This window comes from Rhea pennata, chromosome 8 (assembly GCF_028389875.1).
Source record: "Rhea pennata isolate bPtePen1 chromosome 8, bPtePen1.pri, whole genome shotgun sequence".
In the NCBI taxonomy this organism is placed as follows: Eukaryota; Metazoa; Chordata; class Aves; order Rheiformes; family Rheidae; genus Rhea; species Rhea pennata.
The window spans coordinates 36688571-36701787 of NC_084670.1; the positions used below are offsets into that span (position 1 = coordinate 36688571).

At 48.8% G+C, this 13217-nt stretch overlaps 1 protein-coding gene across 1 annotated transcript; it reads right to left on the reverse strand.

Moving 5' to 3' along the window:
• Positions 1-978: 978 nt before the first annotated feature.
• LOC134143738 (ATPase family AAA domain-containing protein 2-like) lies at positions 979-12308 on the reverse strand. The gene is given in 16 exon segments (XM_062582029.1): positions 979-1020; positions 1819-1947; positions 2546-2655; positions 3637-3780; positions 3940-4075; positions 4759-4944; positions 5724-5907; positions 6273-6399; positions 7120-7434; positions 7878-7968; positions 9174-9333; positions 9706-9794; positions 10481-10655; positions 11359-11474; positions 11702-11813; positions 12244-12308. Coding segments are annotated over 16 exon segments (2181 nt in total).
• Between the last annotated feature and the right edge of the window lie 909 nt (positions 12309-13217).

Below are 13217 nucleotides of genomic sequence, written 5' to 3' on the forward strand. Positions count from 1 at the left end.
AAGGACAAAGTTTGTCTGCATCATAGATTGGTGAAAGCAAGACTATGCTAGGAGTCACTCTCAGCACATGTGCTGGAGTTTTGCAAACCGGAGTCTAGATGATTAGTATTGCACAGTGCATTTCAGGCAAAACATTGCTAAGGTCCTGTGCTAATGCACGTGCTTGCTTTTCCACCAGTACAACAGGGGCTCATAGTCCCCACCATAATCCACTACTGCTCTCCAAAGGTTCTTCTGCTCTTTTATTCTAGCACATAAAATTCCAGTTTTAAAGCAATGAAGTTTGTCTGAGAATAGGTACAGTCCTTTAGAATACCTTCTAGGATCACACATTTCACGTATTGGGCTTGTTCCAGATTATTTTTATTTTCCTTAGACTAGCTGATTTTACATTACTCAGTATTCACACAGAGCTAGTCTCCCAGCAACAAGTTATTTGTCTACATTTCCGTCAAAAGAGGACTATTTTGACTGTACAATGTATTGCGTATACACAGTGATGTTCTAGAGTTCCCATTTATCACTTTGAAGGTAGGACACACCTTTACGAATATAAATGTTACCAACCCCTTTTAATAAATTAGACTTTGTAAGTAATAGGAGATACACTGGTGAAAGTTGGACATACACACACACACATACATATATACATGTTATATATATAAACAGAATCGCGGCAGCACAGAATGGTTGCTGTTGGAAGGGACCTCTGGAGATCAGCTAGTCCAACCCCCCTGCTCAAGCAGGGTCACACCAGGCACGTTGCCCTGCACCCCATCCAGACAGCTTCAAGGGTAGAGACTACGCAACGTCTCTGGGCAATCTGCTCCAGTGTGCTGATGCCCTCACACTAAACAAGTCTTTCCTTATGTTCAGATGGAGCCAAAGCTCTCGTGACTGAATCAGGCCCAGAGAAGCAGGCAGCATACAACTAAAACAAAACATCACGGAGCTGGAGTCGGTCTTCAGAAGCTCACACTAGTTGGCACCAAGGAACGTTCCAATTTCCTTCTTCATTTCCTAAAAAGGAAAGAATACAGGGCAACTAGGTGTGCTGAAACCATCACAATGTCTTTTTAGCCCCTCTGGCTTTAGAGGCACCCCCACGTGTCCCAAGCAGAGGAAGAGAGGGAGCCTGGATCAGCAGTGCTTGCAAAAAGTGTGCTGAGGAGAGACATCCTCTTTGTCAGGTGTGCGAGACGGGATGGAGACGAGCAGGGCTTAGGAGAAGGGACCTCCTCTTCTCAAGGCAAACTGCAGAGGCACAACCAATTTTGCCTCCTGGCTCTTGAATGTGAAGCCGGAATTTCTGGCCTATCTAGCACCAGCCGAGGCAGAAATCTCCCTTTGTGCGCAATTCAAGACGCTCGCACGTGCTAGTCTAGAAGAGTTATGGTGGCGGCACTAAAGAAAAATCTCTTCCCAGCTCCTTACCATGCTTGCCTGCCTGCAAGGGGAGGAAGGGGTAGTGACAAACGGAGACCAGGGCCCTTCTTTCACAGCCCCCTCCCCAAGGAGAGGCCCGACAGAAAAGCTGTTCACAGACTCCAGGGTGAACTGCTTTGAAAGGGCTGTGTGCGTGCAATCCCTTGTCTTCCGGCTCGGTCTTAGCCCTGCTGAAACTGCCAACAGCCATGCCAAACGCAACAACGGCTTTGCAGCATGCACCGAGTTCTCCCAGGCAGAGATGAACCACTCCGATATTACACGGACTACTATGCGGTAAAGAGACGAAGATTGAGATGAAGACACGATACCCACACTGTACCCGTGCAGGAGCGGTGTAACAGCGATCGGAAGTGCCGTGAGAAATACTACCTCTATTAACTGAGTCTTGTCGTCGTCTTGTCGATGCCGGTAAATACACTGGCTGAGCATAACATGTAGTTTTTCCCGGTGAAAGATGCTGAACTTCTTTGTTATCCCAGCAGCAGCACTCAGCAGTTGCTGAAGGAGGAAGGGAGACAAGACAAGTGCAAGAGCGCATGAGCTCTTTCAAACAGGCTCTGGGTGTCATCAGTAACTAAACCAGGACAGTCTAACACAACTCGCATCCTGCTTTCTTTTTCTGCAAAATACAATACGAGTGAAACTTCAAGAACAAAACTACAGATTGCACTGGATTTTGGGGGGAAAGAAATGGGTGAATTGGTCCTACCTCCGAGGGAAAAAGCAAGCCTTAGGCTGTGTTACAAGCCTAGCATTGTGTTACTTCCCAGTCTATCCCATGAACGATCCTAACGGCAAAGCAACTTCTTCCAGAACAGCAGCAACTGCTGTGGCCCAGTGCACAGTAAGGGGTAGAGGCTGCCGCAGCAAAGTCACGACTGCATTTGATTAGATCGTACTGCTGCAGTACGAGGCACTGTTTGGGAGAGAGGCCACAGGTCTCCTGGAAATGCTGCGGACAGCTGCAAACAGGAGCCTCCCCAGCTCCTTCTCTTGACCCAGGAGCTGCCTACATGTGTACAGCCGTGCTGGCAGAACAGCTCAAGTGTCTGAAGCAGATCAGGAAGCAAAGGCAGAGCGGTCAGCTCCAACCTACCCTTAAACAGACGTGAGTCTCATTCTCCTCGCTGGATGGGAATCTCCTCCTCTTCTCTGCTACGCTGACTGACGGTGATGCGTTGCTTCTGCGTTTTCTGCTTGATACAGCTGCACAGGGACATCAGAAAGCGCAAACCAAAACATTACCGATGCAGTCAATTCTAGCATCGTCACCTGACGTGGAGTACCAGGAGAGGGACCAAGGGCACTGAAGTAGCCCTGTGCTGTCCCACTACATAGGCACCTTGAGAAAGAAGGGGGAGCAAGGGAAGGGGGTCATTTGGCCTTTTGATTTTAAAAGAAGAGGAACGGATTACAGAATGTCATTCACAGAATAGTCAGCTGCAGGATTTTATGCACAGCTCAGACTTCAGGCAGAACGCTTTACCACAAAGGAAGCTTATCTCAGCAGGACAGGTTGCTTACTGTCTTACTGCAGGAACTAATGTAGAGGAGAAGCTGAAGAGCCACTGCACGCAAGCTCTTCTTCAACGGTGGGAAGAGTTAAAGAGGCAGTCTTAAGGGAATACTTGCTGGAGAAGGGGAAATGCTCCTTAAGCACTTACTGCTCGTATGCTTGCAGATTCAGTTCACTTGCTTTACAACCAACCTTGTGCTTATGCCTTCCAGGATAAGACACCAATGCTGGCATTCACTGAACATTGCCCAAAACTCATGGATGAAACCAGTGACGGAATTCCCAGTCCTGCCAGCAGGATAAGGAGCTGTCACACAATGTCATACCCTGGGCCTTAGCGGGGAGAAAGCCCAGCCCCTTGATCCCTGCTGTCCTTCTCATGGGAAAAGCAGAGGGCAGGGAAGAAACAATGGTCTTGTCTTCAGATAGCTATTACTCTTGCTCCCCTCTTTTTGCCACTTGAGTTGGCAGGTCTAATCCTTTGAACTGGAAATCACAGGGCGAGACACTGCTCTCTGTCTGGGCGCAGGGGAGGCAGGTCGGAAGGAAAGGAAGAGGAAAAGGAAGCAAAAGCATCATGGGAAAGAGGGAGTTTGCAGTGAGAACAGGGAGGGTAGCAATGGCATTAGCAGCTTATGCAGGAAAGGCAAAAAAAAAAAAATGCCACTTGCCACTTGGGAAGGGTGTATGGGAAGGTAGAGGCCCCGCTGGCAATGTCTCCTCTGCTTGCTCCTCAAACTGTTTCATTTGCTCCTCTGCTGGCAGTCGAGGCTCCGGTGGAGATGCTGCAGGCTGTACGCCGTGTTCCTGACAAGCTGCAGTCAGCCAGAAGGTGTTTTAGACAGCGGTACTCAAAGCACACTAAAGCATGCAAGCCTTCTAAAAGTTATTGCTCGACAATCTGTTGCCCAGACAAATGCCAAATGGCTGCTCCCATAACAGTAAGCAAAGCCCTCCTTGTAAACGCTCCTCACCTGCTTTCCTTTTGGAGGCAGCAGGTTGAGCAGCTTGATTTAAAAGCAAGTCCTCAAAGAACTTTCTGCCTTCTTCCTCGTCCGGCAACTGGACATGGAAAACTTCTCCATAAGCCTCAGAAAATAAATCTCGGACCTTAGGCGGGAGGAGGAAAGACATTGCAGATATAAGGCTACAGAAATTCAGGTTCACCTCCAAGAACATGAGTGCCTTTTCGGAATAGGCTGGCTAATGATTTGAGTACAAGAGAAGCTACAGCAAGTCAGCTACTTGGCCTTCAAGTAGGCCTAGATTTTTCATAGGCTTCCGTGGCATCCTAAAACATCATCTTTGAAGGACTCTTTGGCCTGCATGAAATAAGAATGATCATTTCTGTTGAGGCATGGAAAGTCTAAATTAATTGCCGCTGTTAACAGTGTAACAGCCGCCTTTGGAAACGGCAGGCTGTCGCAAGAAATCATTTTAGAAAGCATGTTTTTTACCCTTTACAATGCAAGCACTGCGTACGCTTGACTAAGCAGATCAATAACTGTGTGGAAGTCACGGGGATTATTGTCCAGGAGGGAATTCAGGCATCTGTCTGAGAAGGCCATAGGGGTGGAGAAGGCTGGGTCAAAGGGAAGCTCTTGACTTCAAAAGTCTGGTAGACAAACATGTTCAGTTGTGATTACTGCCTAAGCAAATTTCCAAAGATTCAGGCAGGCTGCCCTGGTAACATCAGGATCCCTCTGCTCTGGGCAGCGCAGTAGCCAGGTGCTTACTGGAGAGGCAAGTTCCACCGAGACAGAAAAAAGCAGGAAAAGCAGCAGTCGAAATACCTCTTGGGCGAGCTCTGCGTGACGTACATCTGACGTTGCAAGCAACAAAACTGGAGCATATGCTGGAATGTTCTCCAATAACGTTGTAAACGTAGCTCTCAGTGTGACGCCAGCAGCCTCCCACCATACGTGGATACGAGGCACATAAAGGATGCTTGGCGCTGTCCTCTGGGCTTCTCGGATCAACTAGTAAAATGGGAGTTTGCATAAGAATTCTGAACCACACAGAATAAGCTGCTAAGAAGCAACACCGTTATCAGTCAACGCATGCTACAAAATACCAGTGCCTGATGGGAAAAGGTCGGAAGAAAGCCACAAGACTAGAAAGAGACCTGATTTCCAAGCTGCTTAGACGTAAGGTGACTCCTTACAGCCCAGTCCACGTGGCAGTGCATCTACCCCATGAACAGAGCGGCAAGCATCCTTTCTGGGCTTGAATACCTTTGGGCACCTGATCAGGTGACCAGCACTCAGGCAGTTGCTGTTCCAGGATGGAACGCACCAGCAGTATATCCGGGCACTAGTTAGGCACTGCGGCTCGGTGGCCACGGATGCCAGTGTCACATAACCCAGAAGGAGATGTTGCCTTTCTGTGACTGATGAGCCCCCAGCCACGGAACACGTCTATTCTCCCTTGCACGGCTCTCAAGTGCTTCTGCTAAGGGTTAACCTGTGAAAATACAGCGATGCCAAACAACAGAGTCGGCTCCCTGCCCAAGAGGCAAAAGGAATAGAACGGCACTCAGCCTGTATGTTGCATTCTACTCTCACCTTGAGCTAAACACAACTAACTCTAGCTCAGTTTCTCCAGGTAAACAAAAGACACAGGTGCACAAGTATAAAGCGTTCTGGGAGTCCTTGCCTTTACGACATAGACTGCAGTGCTACCAGCTCAGTATTAGCTGCATTTTGTAACTGTACCCAGCTAGAAGAGTACTCCTGTTAATGCAAGAGAGAAGAGATACCTGTGCACATCTTTCTTCAGGCGACGTGCTACTAACAAAGAGAGCCGGCAGGTCCAGCGTGTAAGCTGCAAACTCCTCCAGCGCGTGTATTACTGCAGGAGCCAGGTGAGAACTTTGCCCGCATCCGGGCTCTCCAGCTATTAAGAACCTTGGCCTGTAACACGTGGGCTGGCAGTAAGCATCTCTAGAACAACAAGAAGAAAGCAAGCACTCTGAAAACAAAGTAATCAGTAAAGACACAGCTGTTCAGTCCCTTCTCCTTTTTCCTTGCTTTTTGCTTTTTCCTCCTCAAATACTCTCCACACTACAGGAGGTGAGAAACTGCTCTGTGATCAGGAAGGACATGGAACTGCAAGACATTTTTTTAATTCAGTTATTCTCATTGAGGCACCCCTTCCCCCATGGGCTGTTAGTGATTCTTGCTTTATTCTTACGAAACACGCCTGTCAGAAGCATTTGGGTCTACCCCCCTCCCAGTTCCACAGCTGAGACCGCTGGCAAGGACGCAGCAAGCCAAAGAACTGCAATCCAAAGCACACAGACATTTACCTGTTCAAGTGAAGGAACGTTTCCTTTTGAGGACTGGCCGTTTGATGAAACAGCTCCTCTGCAAAACCTGAAGGTGACGCCTCATGACTATACATGCAGCCGTTTCCTAAGATAGGATTTGCACCGTCTGAAAGACAAGAGAGGTTTGTTAACTGTCCAGAAGAGCCCACACCTGCATCCCTTGCACTCCTACAGCTTTGAAATGAGTGCTGAAAGCCAGGGTCTTGTCTTCCTTCATTGGGCGGGCACACACTGAACGCTAGACACCTAAAGCACCCAACAAGGTCACTTCTTTCTGGAGCCGGAGCCCACAGTAAGCGAGTGGCAACTAAGGGAACGGGGCGGCAGCAAACGCCCATTTGTCCGAGGACTGCAGGGCTGGCATATAGAGACCAGGGTGTCTTCTAAATGCAGCCTCTCAAAGATCACTCGAGGAGGAGGTAGCGGAAGGTGGACAACTCAGGCGGCATGTTTCTGCCAACCCCCTCGCCTCTCCACCTGCCTTTCCTCAGTGCTTTTCTGCCTCTCTTTTACCCAGAAGAAAGAATCTAGCAGCTCTCCTTAGTTCCACTAGTTCATAGTAGCGGTAGGACAGCCTCAAGCAATCAGCATAGAACCAGTCAGCGACCTCCATTGATCAAAGCATGGAGCGCTTCAGAAGCCGCAGTACAAGCTAGGCAGCACTCTGTTCCAGATATTCCTGAGGTAAAGGCATGCATAGGCAAACGAGAAGTTTCTACCGTTTGAGACCAGTCCCACCATGACTGAAAGATTGGTTTCTGCTGCCTGCACCAGCTGGAAGTGTTTGCTGTGGCAGAATTTGAAGGCAGTGATATTACTGTTCTACCTGGCTGCTGGTCCTTCTTTAGTGCAAGCGCTGCCTGGGGAAACACTCTCTGTAACGCTTTTAGGAGTCTCTCCAGAGTCCTCTGAAGCAGTGGCTTACAAACGGCTGACAGCGGTTGCGCGGGCGAAGCCACAGCCCTCTGCGAAGCTGGTGCAATCTTCCGCAGAGCCTCCGCAAAATCTCTTGCTGCTACTTCAATGGCAGCGATGTCTATCTGCAGCTTCTGTCGACTCGTGTATATCCGTGGGTAGTGTCGGCGCAAAGCACAGAGGGCAGCTTCAGCACAGAGAGACTGAATGTCGGCTCCACAGTATCCTAATGAGCAAGACAAGAATGCAGTGTCATGTCAGTCTCAGGCAGCACAAAGAAGTCAGGGACATGGCTGCCAAAGGGCAGCTTGTCAAGTCTCTGTCTGCGGCCCAAACAGGAACTGTTCAGCGGGTGATTTGAAAAGAGTTACCGCTCTGCAGAGCAGTTCCTTTATGGGGTTTGCAGCTGGATATCCTGTGCTTAGGAAGCCCCTGTGAGAGCAAACTTTTTGCTGCTGAGGAAGATGCCCCCCAAACCCTTTGGTGTTCTGAGAGACAAAACAAGGCAAGTGGACAGGAACCTGCCACCGTGGTAGCAACCAAGTCCTGCCAGCCGGCTCAGGGGCAAATTCTGTGGCAAGGCACAGGGGCTTGCTTACTGCCTGGTACAAGCTTGGACTCTTTCAGCATGCAGTCACGTGCAGGTGCTCAATGCATTTTTGATCTTACCAACACATTTTTCAGCCAGCTCCTCAAGAAATGCATCCAGCGGCTTAGGGCTCCAGGCTCTCGTGTGGATCTTGAGAATCTCTTTTCAAGCCTACATACAAAACGATGGCATTTTGCTTTACGTTCGTCTCTCAGGGAAAAACAAACAAACAACCCCACAAACACTCTCCCGTTCATATAACTGCCAGTTTTACACTGCTAGAAAGGCAGGAACTTTAGAGTTCTCTTAACGCACTGCCTGCTCTCCCAAGTTCAGTGATTCTCAGTTTGCCACGTTCAGCTCTTTGTGAGGAGCAGGAAGCAAACGAAAGGCATTTCCGGCATCTATAAAGAGGCGAGTCTCCACAGGTATGAGACTGAATGCTCTTGGGGGAAAAAAGGTAGTCTAAAGCTTAGGTGGAAAGAGATTCCTCAGAGAAGATTCTCAAATCCGTAATCTGGGCGCGAATCTGGATATACTCCCAATCTCTGACCTGGATTTGGACTCTGGAGCAGTCCTCAACCTGGCCCCCAACCCAGACCAGGACCCCAGACCGGTCCCCGACCCAGACCTGGTTTCCAGATCAGTCCCTTACTCAGCTCCCAACCTGGACCCAGACTCTACACCAGTCCCCAGCCTGGACCCTTACCTTGGACCGTTCCACGACCTGGACCAGGTCCCCTGCCTCGTGCCCGATCCAGACCCGGTTCCATACCCTCACTCGGCCCCCAACCTGGCCCTTGATCTTGATAAAGAGGTGAGTCTCCACAGGTATAAGACTGAATGCTCTTGGGGGAAAAAAGGTAGTCTAAAGCTTAGGTGGAAAGAGATTCCTCAGAGAAGATTCTCAAATCCTCAGAGAAGACCCTCTCCAATTCAGCAAAACTTCATGGTGACGGACTCATCAGTTAATCAAGTCTGCCGTTCTCACAGGTTGTTCTGCAAAGTAGTGCCAGCGCTCTCTTTCAAGTTGCTACAAGTCCTACCAAGAGGAACGAAAACTGTGGCTCAAAGCGCTAGCCCAGAAAATGTCAGGCTTTGCCTGTGTTTCACCTCCGATCTTTGCCAGAGATGCACTCAAGTGTTCCCTGCTACAAGGACTAATCACAGGAGGGATTTTGAGATGACTTCTACAGGAGCAAATCATACGATAACTCTGTTTCATGCTACCCTCTCTGCTGCTCATGAGAGCAGACAAACACGTGGGCACCATTTCTTCCCTTCTTCCCTGCTCTGTGGTACTGCGTGGGTGCACGGTTGTCTTGCAAAGAAAGACTTGGCCACATTAGCAGGAGGGTGACTAAAAGGGGTCTTACCTCTTTATTGGGCAAGGCGAAAAGGAACTCTCTGTCAAAACGACCCGGCCTCCGCAAAGCAGGGTCTAGGGAGTCGAGTCTGTTGGTGGCTCCAATGACCACAATCTCTCCTCTGCTCTCTAAGCCATCCATAAGCGCCAGAAGCGTTGTGACAAGAGAACTAACAAAAGAACAAGGGTTGATTCACTGGTTTGGGAAGTGCTGCTCCATTCGGCATGACTTTCTCCAGTGGCCACTCCAAAGGATAAGCTCTTCTGGATGAGATGTTGGTTAGTGGAAGGACTCACGTCAAGACAAACAAACAGCACACAGGGTAACCAGAGACCTTGTGCTGACACCCAGCTTAGCACGTGCTTTTCAGCTCCGGTGTGTAAAATCACCTGAGGCTGAGCATCATGGTGCTCTAAGATTTCAGCATGAATTAGTGTGTCATGTAAAGGCACCAGGCTGGTCTTCTTTTTGCAGAAATCAAACAGATTGTGTGTAAATGCAGAAGAAAAGAAAGAGAAAAGAAGAAAGAAAAGTGCCATACCTATGAATTTGATCCTGGCGACTGGACCGCACAGGGGCAAGACCATCTATCTCATCAAAGAAAATAATTGAAGGCTGCATCTTGTAGGCCTGGAAGGAAAGTGCAGACACTGCAACTGTGGCCTAGGTAGAACACAGCACTACTCAAAGGGGACAGGCATGAAAAAACACTGTGGCTGCAAAGTCATCAGCCCTGGGCTTTCAGAGCACCATCAGGGACCTCTGCTCTCTGAGACAAAGGGGTAAGTGGCACAAGTAACAGAAGCCAGCAGCCTGCGCCAAGCAGCTGTGACTGCTCCTGGGAACAGATGGCTCCAGGAATTTGCACAGCTGCTGGGCAACCAGAGAGCAGAGTCAGGCCTTCAGTAACTCAGTTACAGGCTCTGGAGGCAAGCTGCCAGTGCAATGATTCAATGACCATGTGCTGGGGTTTTTTTTTGTTTGTTTGTTTGTTTTTGTTTTTTGGGGGGTGGGGTGAGGGTGGTATTTTTTGTTTTGTGTGTGTGTCTGTGTAGTATGGCAGGGGAGCAGGAGGAGGAGGGAATCTTTGATCTAGTGAATTCTCCTGCTTATTGATACGTCTTTGCCAGCACACCTGCAAGATTCCAAGCCGCTGATCCAAAGCAGGATGACACTGAGAAAGGAAACACTAACATTCCCACTTCAGTGGGAGAAACCAACCAAATACGCAGAAGACCGAGTTCTCCGGGAAGACATCCAGCACAGAACTACTCCAGCACCGCTCTGACACAACAGAGTGCACATTTCCACCTTACCTGCTCAAATAATAAACGGAGCTGGCGCTCAGATTCTCCCACCCATTCACTCAGGCAGTCAGCGCCTTTCCTCATGAAGAAGGAAACTCTCCTGTCGCCTTGGCTGCATTCGTTAGCAAGTGCCCGAGCTACCAGGGTCTTTCCAGTCCCTGGTGGGCCATAGAATAGACAGCCTCTGTAACGAAAAATGAAAATATAAATAAATAAATAATGAAAAAGGAGAGAGTTGCATGGCTCTGACCAAAACACCAAAAAGTGCCTACTGCAAGCCCCACCCCCTAAAGCAAACAAGCCTTTCCTCCTAACTAAAACACTTCCAGTACTTCCAGGAGTAGCAGCAGGCAGAGCTCAAGTGGCAGAAAAGTCAAAACAGGTGCAAGCTCTCACAAGAGGCAAGACTAGACACTAACAGCCTTCTCTTAGCCATTAAATCAATGAACACTACCCCTCCTCCCAAAGAGAAGAACACATTCATGTTAAAAAGAATGCACCCCAACAGTAAGCTCTCTGTGAGTGATTGCATCTCACAGCACAGAACCAATATAACTATGTAAGAAGCAGACTATTTTTATTTTAGTCTAAGCATCACAGGCGCAGCACGTTTCAGTTGGAAGTCCTAAGGCTTACAGGACTGATTCTCATTGTAAGAGAGCAGCCACCAAGCCTTTAACTATGGCAAGGCATTGCCTGCAGTTGGAGTCTGCCTAATACAGTCCAGATTTGTTCCATTTTTAAGACATCACTTCTTAACACCCCTGCAAAATCTCAGCAGGGGTGACCACAACTTTTCAAGCACCCAGCTGTACGGACACCTCGGGTTCCTATTCTCCTGAGCACGGCCGCGTTAGCTCGTGCACTTCTAATGCGCCTTCCGTTACCTTGGGGGTCGCAGTTTGAATCTCTCAAAGAACTCCGGATAAAGTAACGGGAAAATGACCATCTCTTTCAAAGCTGAAATGTGGTCAGAGAGACCCCCCACGCCATCAAACCGCACCTGAAGAGAAATTCAACAGAACACAGTTCGTAGGTTAGAGAAAGCTGCCCCCGAGGAAAGGCTTCATCAGAAATTGTCATCTGCCAGCAGAAAGGAGATGCTGAGGACAGCTTTGAAGTTCCTTCAGAGAAAACTGTGACCCGAGGCAGCCATAGACAGCCCAGCACGCAAAGATTTCATCAGCCCTGGAAAAGTCCCCACCAAAGCCATAAGTGACAAATACTTACTGAGCCATCTATTTGCACTGGAGCGACTGGATCAGCCACATCTGTTCCAGTTTTCTTTGGATCCTTGCCATTTCTCTCAAATCCCTTTCCCCCAGAGTTCTGGGGAAGACACCTGGTGTGAATGAAGGAGAAAGGGAAAGGCGCCTTCTGAATGAACATGCAGCTGGAGGGATTCCGGTTTCTTTCATGTTGGCAAGGGAGGGCAGGAGCACTTACAAACTTGCATAAACTTCCCAGAAAGTAAAATAGTCATGGGAATTGATTTGTCTTCAATAGCCAAGAGTAAAGAAAGACGGGTGGGCCTGTGTGGCATTAGACTAGCTGAGTGATCATTTTTACATCCCTAAGTGCTCAGACCCAGCAATAGCTGTCATTCTCCGTGCTCTAGCTGCTCACAGAATCCAAGGAGCCTTTGTCAGCAATAGGGCCATGAACACTTGGTTGGGAAGCTTCCTTGTTTTGGAACGCTTCCAGGCAGAACTAGTGATCTCAGTTCCAAGAGGAAAGACGTGTCAGGAGTTGAGTGACTGAAAAACCCCCACCACAGTGCTTCTAACAAGTCTGATTTATTTTCATATGGCTTGCCAGAGCAGTGCAAAGTCACCATAGTCTAGGAGTGCCCCCCTTATGCCCCCTGCTTTCCTCTGCACTTAATGTTCAAAGCTGCTGCCCAAAGCAGCCGCACAAGGAATGGCCAGCATGACTGGCCAGCACACCTGCCTTTGCTTCCCTTAGACTTCTGCCCCCTGCCATAGGCAGACCACGCAGCGTCACGCAGAGCTTGGAAAGCAAATGCAGAGCTTTCAGCAGGCTGGACCGCCTGCGTCAAGCAGCCTGCCGACGGAAAAGACTATCTAGACATAAGTTCTCAGTCTTCTTTAAAATCAGTGCAGACTACACAACGGGCAGCATTCAAAACTGGATACAAATACAGACGATTTAATGCCCTACGGACCATGGGAATACGGAGCGTCATAGCCAGCGCTGTCTTTACAATCACAATTGCTCCCAACATCTTCATTTACACTAAGCAGAACACAGCTGTGTGGAATTTCCCATAGGAACAAGAACTCACCTCCACTTGTACGTTGAATGAAATGAAGCTACTTTGAATCGTGTGCCAGAAGCAACTAAAAATACATGAACATTTATCCACAGACTCTCCCTCTAAGTAAGTTGCCTACATGCGTCAAGAAAATCATTTCTGTACTTCACAATGAAATCGTCTAGTGACGGTTTCTGGAAGGGGATTCTGGCTTCAAGTGCAGAACACAAGGGTTACATGCTCTAGGTGACCTGCTGAGCGGGGAGGTTGGACTAGATGATCTCTGGAGGGCCCTTCCAACATTACTGATTCTGTGATTCTATGATTTCAGCTGCAGAATCTCAGCCACTCCCTCCAGAATCGTCTCATCACTGGCCCCCAAAGCATGCCTTCCTGAAAACTGCTGGCTAGTGGAAGTCTCTCTAAGGCTGAGGATCACCTCTCCCAAAGAAAAGAATCTTGCCGCCTCTA